At 41.9% G+C, this 23,631-nt stretch overlaps 1 protein-coding gene across 3 annotated transcripts in view; it reads right to left on the bottom strand.

Annotated features, from left to right (window-relative positions):
• PDZRN4 (PDZ domain containing ring finger 4) overlaps nucleotides 1–17,781 on the bottom strand; it is a 398,006-nt gene extending 380,225 nt beyond the window's left edge. The window contains exons 1-4 of one of the 3 annotated variants that reach the window (XM_058307818.2): nucleotides 17,466–17,781; nucleotides 17,136–17,231; nucleotides 13,848–13,934; nucleotides 11,931–12,038 (exon numbers count right to left, since the gene is read on the bottom strand). In XM_058307818.2, the coding sequence (XP_058163801.1) occupies nucleotides 11,931–12,038; nucleotides 13,848–13,934; nucleotides 17,136–17,174 (234 nt within the window). In that variant the 5' untranslated portion in view covers nucleotides 17,175–17,231; nucleotides 17,466–17,781. Of the gene's footprint in view, nucleotides 1–11,930; nucleotides 12,039–13,847; nucleotides 13,935–14,933; nucleotides 15,015–16,109; nucleotides 16,242–17,135; nucleotides 17,232–17,465 lie in introns of those variants that run through there. The other 2 variants (XM_058307816.1, XM_058307817.1) reach the window with 2 other exon arrangements.
• Nucleotides 17,782–23,631: the final 5,850 nt, after the last annotated feature.

The following is a 23,631-nucleotide window of genomic DNA, read 5'->3' as shown; positions in this document are numbered from 1 at the left end:
ATAATAATAAAGAATTGGGGCTGGTCTCTTGTCTCATTTTATTTCAATTTTTTCTAGCAATACATTTTTATTTTATCAACCCATGACCAATTAAAATAAAATAAAAATTTTTAAAAAGCCCTTCACCACAAATAATTTGAAAAGCTCTGGTTTACAGAGTGCTTTGGCAGAGCACCAAAATATTTGCCAAGAACAATTTCAAAGATATTACCAAATTCCAGGGAAAGGAAGATGAGGGATTTGCTTAAGAAACTTTGTCTGAAAAAATTATTCATACTACTTCTAAATTCATCAACTCCAGAAAAGGTAAACTGGTTGCAAATTGCCCTGGGGCTTCTAAACTCCACCATATTATCGAAAGATCCTCTCCAAAGCCAGCAGTAGAAAACTATGCCTGGACAGTTCTCCTGAAGGAATTTTCTTTTCCAGGGGATAACCACAACATGTTAAATATTTTGGACATTCATTATTTCACTTTTTCTTGCCAAAAAAAAAAAAAAGTTTAGAGGCCTCTTTGAAACAGTACAAATAAATGATTTCCTAGTAGTCTTACTCAGCTGACGCATTAGGGGATAGATATCCAAAGGCTATTTGTATTAAAAACCATGCCACAGCCTGCTCTCAAGATGACTGTAAGATATGTAATGTTTACATAATCTAAGTATCTTTTTTAAAAATTAAATTAAAAAAAGATGACTATAAGAAAGGCTGCTCCAATGCAGAAGACCATATTCTTTTTTTTTTTTTTTTTTTTTTTTTTTTAAAGATTTATTTATTTATTTAATTTCCCCCCCTCCCCTGGTTGTCTGTTCTTGGTTCTATTTGCTGTGTCTTGTTTCTTTGTCCGCTTCTGTTGTCGTCAGCGGCACGGGAAGTGTGGGCGACGCCATTCCTGGGCAGGCTGCACTTTCTTTTCACGCTGGGCGGCTTTCCTCACGGGCGCACTCCTTGCGCGTGGGGCTCCCCCACGCGGGGGACACCCTTGCGTGGCACGGCACTCCTTGCGCGCATCAGCACTGCGCATGGCCAGCTCCACACGGGTCAAGGAGGCCCGGGGCTTGAACCGCGGACCTCCCATATGGTAGACGGACGCCCTAACCACTGGGCCAAAGTCCGTTTCCCAAGACCATATTCTTGATTTGAAATGAACATACGTTGGAAGCTAAAGACAAGGAGAGATGTTCCCAGATAAGTATGACAAATAAGGTAATAGGCTGTCACTACCTTCTGGCAGTTTTCTATTGCATTTGCTACAGGTCCTCATTACCCCTGAATGTGGACAACTGCAGAGTTCACCCACTATTACCTTCACTTTTCAACCTATTTATATGTGGCAGTGAAATATATATTTATATTAATCTTTAATCATTGCTTTCATCATGTCATTACCCTTGTCTAAAATTATCACTGACTCCTCATTGCCTATACTCTGTGTGGCAGTTTGACATTATTTATGAATGCCCCAAAAGAAAAAGATTATGTTTGTAAACTGGTCTGCTCCTCCGGGTGTGACACCCTTTGAATGCTAGATTCAGCTGACATGTCTTGATTAAATTACCTGTTAAGTTTAGGGCTTTGATTCCACCATCTCAGTAGGGCATGACTCAGATTGAGTCCCCACCCTTTGGTGGGATAATATAAATGAAGAAACATACAAGAGGAAGAGAGAGAGAACTTTGTCAGTTTTGATCCTGGAACCCCAAGGAAAGATGAGCCATTTGCCTCACTGTTTACAGCTGAAGAGAAAAGAGCAGCTGAGCAGCTGAAAAAGGCTGGAAAGAAATGAGCCCTACGACAGACTGATCTAGGAGCCCCTGAGGGACGAGCCCCTTGCCAGCCCACAGCTGAGATTGGAAAAGCTGGGCCCACGGAACCTCAAGAGCCAGAGGAAGCTCCAGGAGAGACCAGGCAGAGCTCGCCGCCATCTTGCTTCTGCACATGGCAACTGACTTTGGTAAGAAAGCAGGCTTGAGTTTAACTCTTTAGGGCCTTGTAACTTAAGCTTTTATCCCACATAAATACCCTGTATAAAAGCCAGCAGATTTCTGGTACTTTGCATCAGCACCCCTTTAGCTGATGAATACAATATGTAAAACTAACTCCTTAGCCAACCAAGCATGCAAGGTCTTCCACAAATATTCTCAAAGTCTAGCTGCAGCTGACTTCTCAAACATTATCTGGCACTAATCACCTACATTAAAAATAGGTAGTATCAGGTAATGGCTAGGCACACAGAACCAGGATCTTTTACTGCGTGACCTTGGGAAATTACTTGATCTCTCTGGGCCTTGGTTTTCTCATCTGTAACATGTAGCTACTTCCAGTTCATACAGCACCTATCTCATAGAACTGTTGTGGGGATGAAATGATTAATACCTGTCAATTACCTAAACGTGTGTTTGGCATGTAGTAATCAGTAATTATTAGCTATTATTTTGTGTTACATTAATCCAGGCAAAGCGGCTGTAACATCAGACAGTTCTGCCTCTTCACTTGGCTCATGGCATTTTTTTTTTTTTATAAAAGAAAAACACTTCTCCACTTTCTCTCCCCTCCTAATCAATCTCTCCTCTCTCCTTTACAAGCCCTTTGGAGTATCATTGCATCATCAAAGCTTCAGTTCACTATAATACCAGGTAGATCCTCCGCTGCCAGTCATTCATCACCTGTAGAGTCACCGATAAGTCTTTTCACCTCTAGCAGCAAAAGCCAACTGCTCAATGCAAATGTTTATTTATGCATTTGGTGAATGGTGTTTGTAGTAAATTTCACTATTAAAATGTGTTGTCATGTATATGGCTGGGATGGTTTGGCTACTGTATCAAATTGGCCAGGTAATGATGCCCAGTTGTTTGGTCAAGCAAGCACTGGGCTAACTGGAACGAGCTGATTGTGCAGATGACTGGTTACACCCACACTAAACTAAGGAGAATGATATCCACAATGAGTGGCGTCTCAACCAATCAGCTGAAGGCCTTAAAAAGAGGAGGGATTTCAGCATTCAGGGAGAGAGTTCCCATCTCTACCTTAGACAGCCAGCGTCTCCTGGGAACTCATCGAGGACCTTCACTGGAGCCTCTGGCTTGCAGCCTGCCCGATGGAATTTGGATTTGTGCCTCCCCACCCCACAGTCATGTGAGTCAGATTTATAAAACCTTATAGTATTTACAGATATCTTCAGTCGTTTCTATTTCCCTAGAGAACCCTAATACAATGGCTACCATTTTTGCTAACTTTCCTTTCTGAAATATGATTTCACAAGGTACATTCAGTTTCCTTTTGCTCCAATATTATACATTACATACATAAAATATCAAATCATCTGATTTTACATGAAACACTTTAAAATTTTAAATTAAACATTATATATTTTCCAGCTACTAAATGCTGTTTTATCCTAATTATGAAATACAAATTATTTCTCCATTAATAAAGTTGGCAGCATCTGCACTCTCATCTAACCTTACGAACTAAAGATTTATTCCCATAGGTTTTGCAGCAATACAGAATTGCTTAAAATATTGCTAGCTACATGATGAATAATGCCTATTCTTTGCGGGTATTTTTTATTTGAAGATAACAATGGATCCCCTCTGAGCTGCTGATTACCAAAGGAGTGATAAGCTTTTTCTAAGGAACACTGTTAACTGTTTAAGATCTAGGGGAAGTGGATCAAAGGTAACGTTCCCAAAGCTGTTGGACCTGTGATGTGGCCCCAATAATTCACTGGGTTAAGAGGACCAGGCACCAAATCTACCCTACAGGTCAGCTGCCCTTTGCTGCTTTGGACACTCTCTCAAGGCAACGTGAAGAACAATATGTTTTAGAGAAGGGCAGAGACATTTTTACTAAGGTATCTTTGTTAAAACAAAAAAATCTAAGGTATCTTTGTTAAAACAAAAAATATGTGTACAGCGATACATATTCTATGAAAGCACAACCTTCTTCCGCCTGCGTTAACCAGTTCCAAGCAATACGCTTAGAGACTTGTTCTTTAAGCTTAGGCAGAACAAATGCCTCACAGCTGGAGCTACTGTTACTTATTCCAAACAGTTCTCATCTGGAGAACTTCAAAGAGCCTCCCTGGCTACTCCCAGGGCTCTAGGAAACTTCTTACTCTGTCTTTTCACCACACCATTTAAGAGGCTTGGGAACGCTGAACACAGCTTTCATCTTTTCAGTTCTTTTGTGGTTAATCGGGTTTCTGCTCAATTCTATATTCCGTCCAGTGTCATTTCCTACAAATCTGCTTTGCAGGCAAGGGTGTACGTTTATTCAGCGCCACCAGTGTTCCTCAAATTCAATAACCTAGACTCTGTGTTAGGGTGAAAGCAAACACACATCTTCAGATCCGATTCAAACATTTATATAACCCAAATTTGACATGTTGCTTTGTAGACCTGGCTTCTTTCTTGTTTTATGGGCTATCAGAAAAAGTCGAGAGAGGTACAGTTGTTTCAGTCCATTGTCATGAAATTCTAGGGACCCTGAAACATAAGATCTTAACAGGAGTCTTTCAACTTCTGATTGACCTTGTGGTAAAGATGTAACAAGAAGGAACAGGATGTGACTGGGATCTCCTGCAGGGACCTGAAGACCTGGCAAGACTTCAAGGGCCCTGAAGAGCTCTCGGATCCGGTCCACATTGCCCCAAATCCCGAGTTCAAGGTTCATCCGTTCACTCGGTCCATCCTTCAAGGAAAATGAACGGACTGCCTCGGGTTTGCCAGGAACAACGCTGGGGGCCAGATGAGTCCTGGGGATAGTGGGTGCAATAAAAACCCCAAAACCGCTTTTTAGCAACTCCTAATTGTGGAGAAAAAAGGAACACCAAAGAATAAACACACAGCAGACTATATGTTAAGTGCTACAAAAGTGACAGGTATAAAACATCTTTGGCAGTACAGAGAAGAGGATAAACCTGCTGGATGGACTGTGAAGGCCCTCGGGGAGGGAAGGTCTTAGAGAACAACCAGGGGCTGGAGAAGAGGCCTGGGGGGTAGGGAGAGTAGAAGACGTGGCTGGAGGCAGAGGGGCCTGGAGAGAGGGAAGGGGGTGGGTTCACATGACTCCTGGAAACTTAGAGGAAACAAAGTCAAGGTTTCCAAGAGCCATTTTTGCTTCACTAATGAGTTTGGATTTTATTCTGTTGACAACAGAATGCTCGTGAAAGACTGAAAGTAAAACAGCATCCACATAACAGCTCTGACAGTAGTAGGCGGGTGGCAAATGGCAGAGAGGGAAGAGGGAATTTCCTCAAGAAGGTGCAGTGCTGGTCCAGTGAAAACGACAAATGCTTGAGCATTATGAAGGCATCAGCGCCAGTAAAAGTTCAGACGCTCTGAGCGTGGGCAGACTTCCATCAGGCAAATCCCCACTGCTGCAAGAGAGTTTGAGTGCATTCTTTCCTGAGTGTGGGCAAACCTTTATCACACAAATACCTATTGGTGTTTAAATGCCTTCTTTCCTAAAAACAAATGCTGCTGAGAAATAGGAAAAAGGGGATACCAGATGGCTAGGTCGACTGAAGGATAAAAAGGAGGGCAAAGCACACAGAGATACGGCCCAACGAGAAATTTCCCCTAAATTAGCTCTGGATCTCAATTATAAATCAGCCTCAATAATGTTATAGGTACTCGATGAGGTTTGTTGGTTTCTGAGTTTGTCTGTTTCAAGCACAGAGCATTGAGGAGAAGGGGCATGACAGCTAGACCTGCTGATGGGGCACCACAGCCAATTACGCAGGATGAGAGCTGCCCTACATGACGCCCTGTTTCCTTTCTCAGAAACTTGGCAAAGAAAATCAAGCCTGGCTCATGTCGTACATTTAAAGCGGCTTTAACAGTGCTTAACACCCTGAAGTTCAATGGCATAAAGCCCTTTCCAGCCCTTCTCTTGTCATTTAAATGGAAATTACTAATAATGGCCAGGTGAAACAATATGGTCATCAAGATTGAAAACCTGAGCAACAAGCTATTATTACCCTCCTATTTACAGACCTGAAATTCAGGACAGAAAAGTCAAGAACTCTTCCCAAGATCACCCAAGGTCAAAGCCTGAGCCCTTTCCTGAAACTAAGATGCTGCCTCACATCCACAGAATCTGCTTTATTACTAACTCCATCTCCTCATTTCTGAAAATGAACTTAACCACTTCCAGAAGAACAGGAAAACTAGAACAATGCCAGTCCACAAAGACCAGCTGGTAATGTCTATTTACATTCTTAACAAGAAGGACCAGCTTCACATAAAGGCTGCTTTGCCTTACACAAGTCGAAAACAGGACCCTACAGCATGAGCCAGTAGAAGGTAGAGCTGGGACCTTATTACCTTTTATTTCCCTAACACTGAGTATGCAGCAAGGTACGTGTAAGGCAATCAGCAAAGACCAATTGAACGACTGAATTAGAGCACAAGTACACAGTTACACAGTTTTCACCATGGCCCTTCTCGCCCTAAGTGTCCATACAAATGCGTGGAAATCACAAATTGGAACCAAGGTACCTACTCATCCAGACTCTGGGGCTGATGGAGAGAGGAAGGAGTGAGCTTGTGCAAGCTTGACCTGGATTCTCCCTGGAAGAGAAATTGAAGAAAAGACTTTCCCGCTATGTGGTCTGGAGAACAATGTACCTGCATAACTTAAGGAAATACTCCAGGCCCATAGCAGCACGCTCCCAGAGCGGCTCTGTTCCAGCTGCCCTGCACACAGAGTACCTGTGAATGGCAGAGAAACCGAGACAGCTGTTAAGGACACGGTGTTAACGGGCAGGGCATCCATCCTTCCCCTGTCCAGTCTGGCCTGCTCTCTGTGTTCTAGTGGTGGCAAATCGGCAAAGATTTCCTAACAAAAATGTGTGAAATATTTAAGAAGAAATAAAATTCTCTATCCAGTATGGCATTGATATATTTTAAACAGCCAGGCATTCTGTAATGAGCTGAACAGTGGCTCCGAAAGACATCAGGTCCTAATCCCGGAACTTGCGAATGGGACCGTATAGTGGACAGAGGTTTTTGCAGAAGTGATTAATATACAGATTTTTAAATGGGGAGATTATCCTGGATTATCTGGGGGGCCCCATAAAGAATCTCAAGTCTCCTTATAAGAAAGGAGAGAGAGCTTTAACAGAGACCAAAGAAGAGGTAGCACTGTGGCCATGAGAGGAGAAGCTGGAAGGACGCAGCCACAAGCCAAAGAAACCCAGCAGAGGCAAAGAACGGATTCTGGACCTTCTGCAGAGAGCCCAGCCCTACAGCGCCTTGATTTGGAAAGAGTGAAACTGACTGCAGACTCTGGCATCCAGAATGTAAGATAATGAATTTCTATTGTTTTAAGGTAAAAAAAAAAAGGCAGAACCAAATATCCTTGACTTCAGAGTCATATTCTTCCCACTGTGGCACATCATTTGCAAGATCTATTAAAATAAAATGGTAACTATATCATGATGTTTAAACTACATTCAATTTAAAGAGCATTTAATTGCAATTACAGCTACCCTAACATGATTGCTTTTAGGTATTCCCTAATTCTTTCAATCAGTCTATGTCATTTTGAACAGTTAAGGTACAGTCTAAAAACGTGGAATGATAATTACTTCTTGAAGAGTTCTGTGACTTGTTAGAATTGAACAGCAATATTTCAAGAAACTACTTGCCCATGAGATTTACAGGTGACCTACAAAACTTGTAAATGATCCTTAGGCATAAACAAATTAGTGCTGCTGCTTTAAAAGGCAGTAAATCACAGGTGCCATCAGGCACATCCAGAGATAGTGCGACGCAGATACGATTCTACAACATTCCTGTTTAACTCTGCGCTTAAATTCCCTGCTTTAACAACTGTGACCTAACTGCGCAGAACTTTAGCCAAATAAATACATCTACCAAAGATTTTTACTTCAGCAGTGCTGAGGGTGAAGTGACAAAGAGTGCAGAAGGCAGAATACTACAGAACTACAAGAATGTGAATTGACAGTCTGGCATAGTTAAAAACTTCCTATTGAGACTCTTGGCCTTTCTAAAGTTCTTCCTGCTAGGACTAAACTCAACACTTTACAGAAATGGCTACATTGACACTGTTCAATGTGGAAGTGTTTCTAAAGTAAAAGAAATCTGGGGAGCAGATGAGGCTCAAGCCTTTGAGTGCCCGCCTCCCACATGGCAGGTCCTGGGTTTGGTTTCTGGTGCCTCCCGAACAACATAAAAACAAGAAAACAAGCAAAAAAAAACCAACCAGGGAAGTCATGTTTTTCAGTGGTTGAGCGCTGGCTCCCCACATCTGAGGTCCTTAGTTCAATCCCCACCCCCCATGCCTCAAACAAGCAAACCGTATCCTTACATGCCGCATTTCATTATGAATTCCAAGTTCAGTAAATCCAAGAGACCTTAATATAAACACTAACGAGAACTCTGCTCTCTGCTCCAAACCGTTCTTCTCATAGACCCCGTAGACCTCCACTCCCACTCCCTGGGGTCTGGAATGTGAGAGAAGGGGGGATGGCCACTGCTTCTAGCATTTTCCTGTCACACAGCATTGACCAGATGGAGGGAAGAGCTGGGAGATGCAAGTATGAACAGGGAGACAGGGAGCCATGAACAACTCTCCATCCTTCTATTCACTTCCCCAACTTTGTGGTGATGGTTTTATCACCTGCTATCAGCATCATAGAAATAATACTGGAGGAAGAGATGCTGTCAGCAGAGTGACATTTGATCCTCACCCCTCCCTCTTACCCCCCAGGCACCCGAGCATGATGATAATGGAAGCAGAGCCAAGATAACTGGGATAATAGTGTCGCCCTCTTCCAGGGTTGTACCCCGTCTCCAGTGGTATCAAGGACCTTCCCTGGCTCCTCTGAACTTCCAAAGGATGAAAAACAGCAGGCAAAAGATGCTTTCATTCAGCTGTACACGCTGGAGAATCCCTGGTCTAGGTGAATTCCTGTCATGTTTCAAAATGCCTTTTCTGTCTCCAGTGATGCTTTGACACCTAATGTCGTAACTCAAACATTACAGCTGGTTTTCTTTTCTGGATCTACACACATAAATGTTTTAACAAATTAGGATATTTGTAAGCAGCTAGAAATTGGTCACTGCGGTTGCTCATGGAGACTGACTCCAAAAATTTGTTTGTCTTGTATTTATGTAGAAACTATACCATGAACATACCTCAAGACTGTGATTGTTTTTATTCTTTTATGATTGGATCCACTTGATGGAATGCAGAATACAAAAAAAAATGGTACTCTTGGAGTTGGGTTTTGTTAAACTTTGGCAAAATTAATACATTTGGTATTTTAATTAGAATTAGTAAAATCTCTTTAACCATTAATAGAACCAAACGTTTAACGTATCTGGTTCTCGTCTCAATGATGGATTTAACCAAATCTTGCTATTTTATAACAATTAATAAATCTCTTATAATGCATACTTTAGCAACTAACTTGACAAAATATTTTGAGAGTTTATCTTGATTGTAAGTAAAAAACAAATTCTCTTTATAGATTCTATTTTTATTTCAGTCATATTACTGAATTTAAATCATTTGTAATGTGTCAGGATGTGGCAGTTTTAAGTCATATGAGTAGTTTCATAATACATACACTTTTTGTACTCTTTACATTGCTAACAAATTTATTTGCTGCACTAGGTTTATATCCGCATGGCCACTAGAAATTCAAAACCTGAAATAGTCCACCAAACTTTCTCAATAAATCACTGAGCACAGAAACAGAAAAGAAATTACTCTATTTTAAAATGTTTTCCTATCTCTGCGCATTTTTAATCTATAAATATACTTCTTGTCTTTTTCCCATTATCTACAAACAGTTTAAATTTGATTGGTATCATAATGGCACATGAATTAAAATAATTGACAGTCATCAAATCTTTCTAACTTTAAGTGGTACACCTAGATGCACAAGAGCACTCCATTACTTTTCTTCTTTAGACGGATATTAGGTAAAGTCACACAAATATCCTCTCACTCTAAAAAAGCTGATTGCATCACTGAACAACTAAATATGAAAGATTTAGTTCCAATAATCTTCTCTCCAATCTATTTCACGCCACTTAACAGACAACATTCCAGAAAAATGTGCATCTAACTCATTTCCTAAATGCAAATGTGGCCACATTGATCCATTATAGAACTATAACAAAATGTCCATATTAGCAGTGTACCCTAGATAAATGATATATTTATAAATTTATATCAGAGGTAAATCCCAAACTTCTGTCATTAATTGCTAATATATACACATCAAGGTGAGTAATAAGGCTGCAGCTACTTATAAATTCTAATGTAGATTTCCACGGTTGATCTCTATTCTTCCCACAGGATTTAAATAAGGTTTTAGTCTGACATAATATTAGTAACAGTATTTAACAGGTGTATAGGCACACTTGATTTGTCAACCATAGTTTTTTATAAAATTACTTCTCGACGTTAACAAACCCAATGTGTTTTAACAAAAGTGCTATATCAGAAGAAAAAATTGTTCTTTCCATTTCTAAAACAACATTAATGAATCACACATAACATTATTTCTGTTGTGTGTGTATATGTATGTGTGTGTATGTGTGTAACTGAATAAATGTATTCTGTTCCATCAGCCCGTCTTATCAAACGTAGACATTCATTTTCCATTTAACTGGAAAAACTAAAATGCTTTGGAAATACAGCAGAGTAAGACAGATAACTTCTTTTCGTTTAAATTATGTTGCCCTTTAAATTGTAGTGTACGACCACATAGAAATAGAAAAAATTAAACTTTAAAAACCATAGCATGTGTTTCCAATAGGAAAATTATCAAGACAAACTGGATAGCATCAGTCAAAGTAGGTTTGTACTTTCTTGCCTACACAATCTGAAGGAGAAAACCTTGATAGGCGAGGCCTCCTTAGATTAACAAAACAGTTTTTCAGTCAAGGGGAACTAACTCCCCCCTCTTCCCCAAAAGTGTCTTGTCAGCTAATTTCAAAGTCTATGTGTTCTTTTTTCCCCAAACAGAAAACTCTTCTCTACTCTTTACTTCTTTCACAGGCCAAATTATTCAATTTCAATGCACAAACGGTGAAGAATGATCTAAAACTTGACTCAACATTTAATAAGGAAAAACTCTCCATTTAGATGGTTTATATATAAACATTCAGAAAGACAGCATTTTTGAGTATATAACCTAGGATAAACAGAATTTTTCCTTTAGAATGGTAGAACCAAATAAACCCTCTAAATTTCTATTTGTAATTTTACCAGTACATTGGAAATAAATGCACTGATAAAAATAACCCATAGTTTTAGGCAATACCAAACAATACTGTTTTAACCAGATAATAAAATGTGAAAAATACAAGTCGCAAATGGCAGTGACCCAAAATTCCATTATCACAGCCCCATTTCACTACCTTACAGGTGTTTACTTTGTCATCTCCTAATAAACAATACAGGTACAATACACATTAGAGCAAATATATAGTTCCCACCAGTTTTTTCAATATGAAATTAAAAGTCACTTTCCTTTTGCTTTCCATGTAAAAATAGATATGGACAAGGTAACCATATTAAACTAGAAATGATAAAAGGCATTGTATAAATAATTCCAAACTCATCCTTTTTGGAACTGTTACAATAAAGAATATCCCTTATTATCACTAAACTATCCTTGTGTTCATAGAGACAATTTATTAAAACAGAAACATTCATTAACACATTTGGAAACTTCAGGTCATTTATTCTTTTTTCCCCAATCTCTAATAATGGATTTGGAAGCATCATAGAGCTGTGCATTTTTATAGGGAAAAAAAAGTAACGTCTCTCCTACTAGTTAGGTACATATTCTAAGAAGAATGATACCATGGTAAAACAACACATTTGGAAATTTTAAATGCCCCAATAGTTCTTCTATGGATCTTATTTTATTCTTTTGTTACCTCAATGATTTTGTCATGAATTTTCAGGCCATCTTCCCTGTCAGCAGGTCCATTTTCCAATATTTTTGAAACATAAATTCCTTCGGTCGATGTTTCTTCCTGATTATTCTGTAAATAATATACTTGTTAGCAGGATGAACACTTAAGTTAGATAAAGGGCAATATACTAGCTGTAATATTGCCAACGTTCCTTAAATATACAAGTTTCTTTCTTAGCTGGGGGATTTGGCACTGAATTTTAACTTACTTAACACCAAATTGTCATTAATCAAAATGTCAGCTTTAATGAATGAGTTCAGAATTTATGACACAATTATCTATGGACTTCACGTTTTTGAGGACACATAAAAAGTGACTGGGAAAGGGCATGGAAAAGTGATATCAACTGGCTCCTAAGTATTATTTATGAAACATTTCACTTCTAAAGAAAGGCAGGACGTAAGGAGGGAGAATAAAGCTAAAGAAAAAAAGCAACAGTATTTCTAACCCCACTAAATAGTTGGTTTGAGATCTATTCACAGTTTTGAAAATATAATTTAGCTTCACAGTGCAACAGATTTGAAAACATAGTACCAACTGTCTATTCACAGGGGAGAGTGAGCATTTGCTCAAGTGTAAAGTGGCAAGATCAATCTAGACTGTGAGAGAAAGCACTCAAGGCTAATCTTTACACATTTCCAGGTACAATTTGTGCAGTGATTACTTAATCCTCAGGTGTATAGCCAAAGTGGTTCAAATAAGGGATTTTTAGCCAGTCACGAGAAACCAATGATACTATAAAACTTATTTAGGTAAACTGGTCAAATCTTATGATAATACATGGTATAAGCTTAAATTTTTTTTTTTTGCCTCGTATTAGTCTTCCTTAAACATGGATTTTAAGAGACTCTTAAAGATTTCCAATGCCATCTAAATATCAAGCACCTAACTAGTTATTAAAATATTCATTAGAGAAAGAGAGAAGAAAAATGACATGGTGAAATGTCTTCTTTCTTTTCATAATAAACGGGGGCTGTTTTAGAAACAGAAGCACCGTCATCATTCATAGCTCAGTTCTGAAATACTGAACACAAGGAGGAAACCTGCCATTGCTTTCCTGACCTAAACGTGGCAGATGGCAACCCTAAGATGGTTTCCTTGGGCAACATCTGCAAGGCAGAGGCAAAAAAATACATGGTGATTTATTGGGAAAATTAAAGAACATGATTTCTTTTTAAACCTCACTATCTTTTTTTCCAGTTAGGGTGAAAACTAAGTTAATGTAGGACTGAAGGATATAAAAGAAATTTGCAACTATAGTATACAGTGTAGGTTTATAACTTATGCATTTTGAAAACAATTGGCATAGATGCAGAGAATATTATTCACTCAGTTAATTAAAGGATTTGATTTGGGTAGTCAAAATATTTCAAATCAGCTATTTTTCTTTTGTATGCAATTGTGAAAACAGTGAGCTCATATTTTGACTTGCAAAGCAGGACTGTTCATTTACACATTCAACAAATACTACCAAAAGCCTAGTCTGTGTTATCCTCTGGAACCTGAACAATTTGGATCTATAATTGTGAAGTACAAGCAGATAATACAATTGACTAAAGTTATCAAATTAAAATTGCCTATACATTATACTGTGAAAAATGTTTGTTTAAGAAATTTGCAAACGGGGCTGTATATTTGGGTATAACGTGAAATGTACTCATTTTTTTTTTAAGTAGCAAAGAGAAAGAAGTTTATTGTTTCTGAAAAGGAAAGATATGTACTCAAATATATGCATTAAGAAATCAATGATATTTGATCACAAGCATAATCTTAAAGATGACACCACTTGTTTTTCTTACTCAAAACGCACAAATAAAAACTAAGCCTCCAATTATTTTTTACGCAAAGAGTGAGCTATGTATCAACAAGGCAGTTTACCTGAGTTGGCCGCCCTCCTACAATATTGAATCCCAAAGTGTCATTTTCTCTTTCTAACACAATGGTGAATGGCTTGTATTCTCCACCCTAAAATAAAAAGAATAAAATGACTAGGTGAAAAATAGCAAAGAAATATAAATGCTAGGGGAAAGCTTTTTTTATACAGCAAATAAATTAACTGGAAAAGGGAAAACAAAATTAAGGATGGTTGAACTTGGGAGAAGGTTAAACTCTACCTAAATTTACTTACAAGCATGAATTGGAAGGGAATGACTGTGTAGATAAGAAAACTTTTTTTTTCAGAAATGACTAAATGATTTTGTATTTTTACATATACTGCTATTTTTCTCCTACTGTGACATCTAATTCTACCTCACTGTAATTTCACAGACTTCTGATTTAACCCTGCAGGCACCCCCACCCCTCCATTACAGAAAAGGAAAATAAATCATTAAAGGAGCTGAGAATCCTTTTATGTAAAATATCATTTATGCAAGTCTTAAGGGATTTCAGAAACACTGGGCTATTGTAAATTTTTTCGACAATAATAGTCAGGATTGCTCCTGTAATACAGGATTTTATAGAATACAATAATCCTCATTTAAAATAATATTCCTATTTGGTCTTGCACAATTTCTGCAAAATGAAAAAAAAATTATTCGTGCTAGGTACAGTGGCATGCATTTCTTTCTGAAGACCAACTGATAGGAATTCTACCACCTGTTTATCAGTAAAGACCAATTTAAATACACTATGAAACGGTGCCACAGTAGATGAGCTTCATTCATGTTTATGGATATTCTCAACCATTTTCAGGAAATCACAGAATCGGTAATTACGTTTGAATCATAAAATTCCATCAGCACCATCACCATTGCCCCATCATCACCAACATTTCCCAGGAGCCTTTCTGGGCAGTACATACAGCAGCCTCTACTGGTATTGGAAAAACATTTCTGAAGGGCACAGAGGAATGTTTTGATGATTAGGCTGCAAATCCGGGGCTCCCTTTCTCAGAACTATGGCTTGACCTGTTGCAAGGACTTCTCTGCTATTTAATTCTAGCTTTTTTTCCTTTCCACCAACCTTTGGTTCCCTGAGACCTTGATAACTTGACTGGTGATATTTCTGGGCTTTCCTCTGGATCCTTCCATTTTGTAAATTTACCTGTATATATTTAGGGTAGAAGAGGGAAAAAAAAGCTAATATCCAGCCTTTAAATAAAACAGTTGCTTCCCGTTTATTAGGGTAGAAACATTTTAGCTCCTCTCACTTCAATTCTTATAGGATCTAGCTTCTGAACTTCAGTGTCTGAGTGCAAGGCGGTGCCAAGCAGTCCCAACGGGAACCGCCCGGGACTGCTCCTCCCCCGTTAGCACCGAAAAATTAAAACCGCTCCTTGAATGGAGCGCACGTCGCACTAATTCGCGCTCCCCAGAGCCGCGGTCAAACACTGCGCAGAAGTCCAGAGGAGAAGCCAAAGCTTCAGCAGCCGAGAGCTGTGGCTTCCGGCCGAGAGCGCAGCCCTGCGCCCGCGCCTCCGGGGACGGGGAGCAGCGCGGCTCGGGGCGCCCAGGGCCAGGCGACCACAGGGGGAGGTGGCTGCTCCCGACCTGGGCTCTCGCGCGCCCCCACCCACCAGGAATGAGCTCCCGGGGCAGCGGGGGGTTAGCTGGGGGAGAGCAGGGTGCTGGGGAAAAGCGCCGCCCGCGCCGTCTCTCAACTCTCAGGTGCCTTCGCCCGCGTCCCTGTCAATCCCTGACTAGAGCAGAGGGCAGCTCATGTGACCGTTTGGGGCAGAGAAACCAAGACATTCGGAGCGAACGCCACTGCCGGGTCGGGGCCTGGGGATGCCGGGGCGAACCGGAGGCAAGGTCCTCGCCTCCCGGCTTCTCTCTCCCGGAATTTGCCCAAGGCACAGGTCAAGGGTACAGAAAGGAGAAACGCCGGGGCAGGAGCGCGAAGGCTGGGGAACAACGAGTAGGTGAAAAAACGGAATTTTCCCAATTCCTACATCTCCGGTAAAACAGCTGGAGTCCACAGAACCCCTTCCAATCCTAACTGACGTGGAAAGGGGGCGACCCTTGCTCACTACGATCCTGATGCATTCGTAAAATCACACTAGCCCGGTCTGATCCGGGAGAGGGTCCTACCCGCTGCCCGGTAAGGAAGGGTCTTGGCTTCCAAAGGAATCCCGAAGCGCCCGCGCGCCCCTCCCCGCTCCCAGCGCCCCTTCCCCGCGCGCGCCCCTCGGGTGCTCACCCGGCCGCGGCCGCCGCCCAGGTCCCCGGCGAAGTGGCCGGCGCGCGCCATGTACGGAGCGGACTGGTCCCGGCACCTGCGGCCGCCGCTGCCCTCGCCCCGCGGCGCCCCGAGCTGCGCCGGCTCGCGCCGCCTCCCGGCCGGGGCCCCCGCCCGCGCCCGCCCGGCCCCCCGCGCGCCGGCCCGCAGCGCCCCCCTCGGGCACGGCCGGGGCGCAGCTCCGCGGTGGCGGCGCTCCACGGGCGCCTGGGGGCGGCAGGCAGCGCGCGCGGGGCCGGGCGCTCGGCGCGCACACGGGGCCCCCCGCCGCCCCGCGCCGCCCGCACGCGGGATCCCGCCGCCCGCCGCGGCCCAGCCCGGGTCGGGGCGAGCGCCGGGGGCCAAGGCGCGGCGGCGAGGACGGCCGCGCGCCCGGGCGCTCCCAGCCCCCCGCCTCCCTCGGGGCCCCCCGGCGGGGTGCTCCCCGAGCTGTGCGGGAAGTTTCCAGGCGGCCGCGGCGCCCCGCGACTCCGCCGTATTGACGCGAAGAGCCGCCCGCGCGCGGTCCTGCGGCCGTGTGCTGCCCGCTGTGGTCGGCGGGGCCCGAGGGTGGGCTTGACGGCCGCCGCGGGGGACCTGCGCCCTGGGCTGCAGAGTGGCCTGCAGGGTCCCTCGCCCCGGATAGGGCGCGTGCGGGTGCTGAGAAACAGCGTTTAATCCCTCCAGAGCGGCCCTTCCCGCCGAGGACGCTTGGTCCGTCGGGTGGCCGCGGGGCATCCAGTCTATCTTCAACAAGTATGGGTGGCACAGGTGGCGCCTTTGTTCCTCCACGTCTGCCAGCCACAAAACCACCCGCTAAGGGGCTGCGACCCCAGGAAACCCCTTCCACAGAGCCCCGGCTTCCGCAACCACGACCCAAAACCCAGGTGAGTGTGGAGAGGAGGCCGACGGGGCTGCGCAGCCGACTGGGAAAAGCCGGGGGGCTGCCCCGGGACGACTTAGGGGGCGCGGGAGCAGCCGCCAGGCCTCCTCACCCGTGAGGGTTACCTGGCAGCCGGCATCAGGTGCCATCGCTCCCTCGTCCATCCCTCTAGTTGCACAGGCAGCTCTCTACGCGGAATGGCAATGCGATCGTTTCGACACCTGGAAAAGGGAATGGAGGGGCTAGATGATGAAAGAAAGCAGTGGAATGGCGTAGAAATAAAGCCAGAATGGCCGCTGTTCTCCTTTTACCTTGAACACACAGCATTGGATCCAAACTACCCGCTCACCCATTTTCCCCCTACGAAGTTCGTCGAACGCTGGCCTTCCGGCACACAGGCGGTAAGGCAGCGAGAGACCCCAGCCAGCCCTGCCCCAGCTGCGGGCCCTCATCACCTGGGTGCTCTCCACTCGCTGCATTATCCTCGAGCTACTGCCAGATGCTCAGGATGGACTTGCCGAATTAATCGTTGGTGCTTGCTCGCTGCTGGTGCCGGCTGTTCCAGGAAACCTGTGTACTTCTGTCGAGCACCCAAAAGCATTCGTCGGTACCTGTGAAAAAGGCTCCAGACTTTGTCTTTTAAATTCTTGGAACTCAAGAATTAGCAAAGGCTTAAAAATAGAACGTTCTGAGCCTTATTTCTGTTTGAAAAATGAAAAGTGTAGTTCAATAGCCAGCCAGGCTCCTGGCGTGACTTGCCAGTTGTTTGATGTGCTTTAAATCATTTTTCAACATAATATGCTATATTCCACATGTTATACATATCCATATGATCAGGTGACATGCCATTATGCTTCCTATTTATTCCTCTCCTTTGGCCTCTCTTTCTCCAAACAAGCAATTCCTGAACAAATAGCCCACCGTTTAACATTAAAAGCATGAACATATTCTTATGAATTGCATAGACTGGGAGAAGCTCCGTGCTATAGAATTTATTCAAATAATTCTGGGCAGGCACCTTGGTGTTTGTTTCATAATAAATAATAGTGTGAATATTTTAAAAGACACCTGCAACATCAGAGAAGATGGAAACCAAAAATGTTCTATGGAAATATTTAAGAGGATTAGGAAAATGGGACTTGAAGTTACTTGAAATTAAAAAGAGCAATATTGGTCATATGCTGCCCTTAGTCCCCCCATGCAATTGCTGTAACAAAACTAAGGAATATGAGCAGATTATGTATGATTAATTCCCACATGTATAACATTCTGATTATTAAAGAGAAGATGGATGTTAAAAACCTTGTCCACAGAGAATAACAAATTCAAAAATGAAAACATATGAGCTGAAGCCAAGCAACGAAGTAGGTCAAAAGGGAGCTTAGGAAAGTCTTCCTTTACATGAGAAAATGCAAGCGTGAGCACTTCCAAAAGAGCTAAGTGCCAAACGAAAAAACACTCAGTGAATGGAGAAAACCTCATGGTCTCTTCCGTTTTGAGAACACTGTGGCAACATAATAAATCTGACGTCAGTTTGGCCAGATAATCTGATTTCTCTTCCCATACTGTCAAAGGCTTTTCCCATATATTAGGAAAATTGTAACAGCACTGAAAAGTTGGGGTGAGTTAGGACCTTGAAGCCTAATTAAATTCGAAGTAATTGCTTAGGTAAGCAAAGAACACATTTGAAATAATTTTAAAATATGCACTTTTCTCCCCCCAGCAAAACAGCCCCAGTAACATTTAAAGGTCATGGGCAAATGAGACAAATTTGTATCTTGCTTCCTTAGCTAAGGCATATCCTTATGTCCTCACCGATCATATTTTTCTAGCTTTTAAGAATCCCTGGTGATTGAAAGTTGCAGACAGAATAACAACGCTGGGAGAAAAGCTGAAAAGGAAGCTGCTGTCATCTTTCCTGTGGGGCATGGCCAGCTTCTGCCTGTCCTGACAGTGGCTGAGATCTTGCTTGTCACCTTTCTCACAAGCTTTCATTCAGACTAGACCTGAGAAGGTGCTGTGCCATTTGAGAGAGAGAAGGGACAGTAAATCCACTTAATTCATCCCCAGGCCAAGGATCCTGGCTTGATTCCAACTATTTATTTTGAATATGATTTACCTATTCAAAATAAGGCATTAGTGTTTGGCTGGGTATTTTCAGTTTCATAACTAGTTTTCTCTTCATTCAACTGTCGAGGGTCGTAGCACCAAAAAAGTAGAATTAAAGGAAAAGTATCTTTACATACTCCTTGAGTCAATTCCAAAAGCAGTCATGAAACTGAGGGGCCTGTGGGTGTTTCCAAGAAGAGGCAAAGTTCCAAGCCAGCTTCGAGTCATCCCTAGTTCCGAGGACAGGGAACCCGTGCATTGGCTGGTTGTCGAGTCAAAAGCTTGGAGACCTATTACGGAAATGTTGTATTCCAAGACTGACACGATGCATGGAGATGTGAAACAGGATAGAGAGAGGTTTTTTGTTGTTTTTTTTTACCCCAAGGATGAATGTTACTTTGCTGATACAAAATCAATGGTGATTTTTTTTCAAGTTGCCTCATGCATTTGGAGTTGATTAAGAGCCGTAAAGGCAGAAAGTTTGGCAAAGTTTTAAAAAGAATATTTTAAATAAGTCATTTCCTTATTTGATATATGTTCATATGTCATAACTGGGCACTTTAAACATAACAGTAAGTTTAAAATCCTCTAGTATAAGAACTTTCTACATAAAGGAAATTCTATCATATAGATTTTCTATATTCTTATTCCCTGGCCATTTATCATGGATTAGAATTATGTTCTGTATTCATGCACATTTTCCTAAGGCACTTTAAATTTAAGCTGTATCTACTAAGGTTACTAAGGTAGCTCAGGCAAAAAATGCCCAGGTCAAAATAGCTCCTGTGGAATATGTTTATCTGTATTATTGAAGTCAGTGTTCATTTTTGTTCTGATCTTGATCATTTTTGCAGAGGAATCTAGGATCAGAAAGAATTGTGCCTAATCACATAAATAGGTGTGCTCAAAAACCATGAGATAATAGCTAGGTTACCTTGACAGTATTTAAATTTTCTAAATAGAAAAAAAAAAGCAACAAAAGATGCTTTGAGGTTGAGTTATTTGGAAGCTCATTAAAAATAAGGTAACTATTTTTATAACATTGGGCAAATAACATATTATGCCAGGGAATAAAAACATTTTGGGTATGTGTTTTGCTCTGAGACTAGTAACACATCTTTTAAACACAGAGCATATAGAAGAATGTCAGTCTTTTTTTTTTTTTAAAAGATTTATTTATTTATTTATTTCTCTCCCCTTCCCCCCCGCCCCCAGTTGTCTGTTCTCTGTGTCCATTTGTTGGGTGTTCTTTGTCCGCTTCTGTTGTTGGGGACACCCCTGCGTGGCAGGGCACTCCTTGCGCGCATCAGCACTGCACATGGACCAGCTCCACACGGGTCAGGGAGGCCCGGGGTTTGAACCGTGGACCTCCCATGTGGTAGACAGACGCCCTAACCACTGGGCCAAGTCGGCCACTGAAAGTCAATCTTTATAACTCCTATCTGTTGACATGTAATCCATTAGTAGATTCTACTATCCTTGGCAAAATAAAAAGTTTACAAGTGGCACCATGACAGCACAGAAAGCTTTTTTTAAAAAATTATTTTATTTTATTGTTTATACCCCCCCACGTGGCTTTTTGCATGCTGTCTGCTCTGTGTCCATTCGCTGTGTGTTCTTCTGTGTCTGTATTTTATTATTTTCTTTTATTTCCCCTCTCCCCTTGTGGCTTGCTTGCTGTCTCCTCTCTGTGTCCATTCGCTGCAGGCTCTTCTATGTGTGTGTTTGGTTTTTTTTTGCTTGTCTCCCTTTTCTGTTGCGTCACCTTGCTGAGCCGGCTCTCCGTGACATCCGTGGGCCAGGTGGCTCCCTGAGGCGCCCCAGCCAGCCTGCCTTCACAAGGAGGCCCCAGGACTGGAGCCCAGGGCCTCCCATATGGTAGACGGGAGCTCAGCTGATGGAGCCACAGCCGCTTCCCACAGAATGCTTTTTTTTAAGAAGAGTAAAGTCATATGAACAAAACTAACTGGTGCAGAAAACAGAATAAATGATAAAAAGTAATTGTGCAGTCTCTGTGGGAGTGAATTACCAGACAATGCAGAATTTGAAGAAAATCAAATTTCAGTGATGTGTTAAATTAAAAATTGTGGCCATTTTCAATTCAATTATGGGAAAAAACTCTTCATGAAAATTTCTAAAGTCACCAAGACTCCTGTTACTTAAGGGCCCATTACTATGCTATTCACAAGAGGACTATTGTGAGAGATGTCCTTAGAGGAAACTAAATTCAATTCTGCATTTAGTTAACCTTGATTTGTACTATATCTTGGTGAGCCATAGTCGGTGACAAAGAGGGACGGTATCAAAATCAACCACAACTGCTAATATGTAGGGACTCCTTACTCCGTCACAGGCACCTGACGCCCTGCACATGCAAAAGCTCACTCAAGTCTCCCAATGATCATCTTGGGTAGATACGGTTATTACTCCCACAACTGATCAAAGTTGACACAAGTAGAAAGTGGCAGAATGTGGATTTAAATCAAGGTCTGCCTCACTAAGGAACTCTCACACAAACATTACACTGTAATGTCTTGCTTTTTACACATCTGCTGTGGAGTTATTTTAAAATAAAATAGGCTATCGAACCTGAAAAGATGGAAGCTATAATTTTTGTCCATGCGAATTCCATCACAAAGTTAAAACTATCTTTTTGTTTTCTTTTCTCTAATGAAAGATATTCTAGGGTCACACTTATTAGAAGCCTTCAAGTAATTGATGTGAATAAGAAAAGTGGCCTTATTAATTGTTCTTTGCAATATCAATATGGTTATTTCTTTAGATCATTTTGTCCCACAGAACTGGCCTCAATAGTTGAGGGTTTTCTAGGCAGTAAACCAAATGCCTAAGTTCCTTAAATCCTGTCTTAATTAATCATTCGATATTTTGATTAAAGCCTTATTTGTGCTTAGTTCTTTAATGAAGCTTTTCTGTAACTAAATATCTTCTAGATGCTTCTGAAAATTCTAGAGACTTCCGCAAAATGTTGAGATATGGTAAATTCATTAAATCAACTAGTTTCTTAGCAAAAAGCAACAAATTATTTTGTTGATTGTCATTCTTAATATTTTACTATTTGTTACAGTGGTGTAGGAACCAGAGTCTAAAACTAATGTTGTTAGGAAGGTGTGATGACAAAACCAGGAAAAATGTCACTAATCACATTTACCGTCAATAATTCTTCTTTGGGTTCCTGAAGCCATTTGTCTTCCCATTTTGCATAAACTCAAAGGAAATTAAAAAATAATATGCTAATAGTATGTACTAATATATATGATAATATAAATCTGAAAAATAAGGGGTGTTGGAAATTTCACTTGCAAACCCTGTAACCCCCTTTTTTATTCTCCAGAGTTTGGTCTAAGCGAAGAGGTATTTCTGTCACTATTTGTTCTGACACAGTATGGATTTGGGCATAAGTTGTTTAACCTCTACTTCCTCACCTATGAAATGAAGTCTGCGGTGGTCTGGAGCTGCATGGACCCCCAGGAAGACCTGTTCTTAAGCACAATTCATTCCTGCAGGTGTGAACGCTTTGTAAGTAGGACCGTTTGATGCAGTCACTTCAGGAGGGTGAGGCCACATCAACCAGGCTGAGTCTTAATCCTAGTGTCGAGACCTTTATAAGCAGAGTGAAACTCAGACAGGGGAAAGATAGCCACAGGAAGCAAGATGCTGAAGGTCAGTGGAGCCCAAAAGAGGAGGGAGAGACCAGGAGAGGCTGCCATGTGCCCTGCCTTGTGACACGCAAGGGCCAAGGACCGCCAGCAGCCAGCCCAGAGCATCACCAGCCCAGAGCGCCACGGTCTTGGGGAAAAAGCTTCACCCTGATGCTGCCTTGATTTGTATTTCTTCTCAACGTCCAAACTGCCAGTGGGTGAACTCCCATTCTTTGAGCCCACCATTGCTTGGTACTTGCTTGAGCAGCCAAGGAAACTAAAACAAAATCATGGCCGTCTTTATCCTCCCAACCCCCAGAGAAACTGGGAGAAGAAAACAAAACTGTACTTCAAATGCTGTAGTTGTAGTACAAAATAATCACATACTACAGGAGAATGCATGAAGCATGTTTAAATTCTAGGTAACTAGTAAATTTGCACTATAGCCTATAGTTTATAGATGTAAATACACGTCCACCTCTGAGGAGCCCATATCCTCTCCCACTCTCAACCTGAATGCAAAGTGTTAGTTAGTGTGCTTCTAATAATATAGCTGAACCTGTGCCAAAAAGAAGGCCTAGCAATGGAGTGCTCTGGAAGGATCTCTAATAATTTACTCTTTGCAATTATTAATCATTGAAAATATCTTTATTTTAGTTTAACATCATTTGCCTATGTTGGTTTCTAAAAAAAAATTTTTAAGTGTATTTTTTTGAAGATACATAGATCACAAAAAATGCTACATTAAAAATATAAGAAGGGAAGTGGCTGTGGCTCAATCAGCTGGGCTCCCGTCTACCATATGGGAGGCCCTGGTTCACAACCCAGGACCTCCTTGTGAAGGCAGCCTCAC

The sequence above is a fragment of the Dasypus novemcinctus genome, chromosome 12 (assembly GCF_030445035.2).
Source record: "Dasypus novemcinctus isolate mDasNov1 chromosome 12, mDasNov1.1.hap2, whole genome shotgun sequence".
In the NCBI taxonomy this organism is placed as follows: Eukaryota; Metazoa; Chordata; class Mammalia; order Cingulata; family Dasypodidae; genus Dasypus; species Dasypus novemcinctus.
The sequence above is the reverse complement of the archived record's forward strand: the minus strand, read 5'-3'. Positions and strand labels throughout refer to the sequence as shown.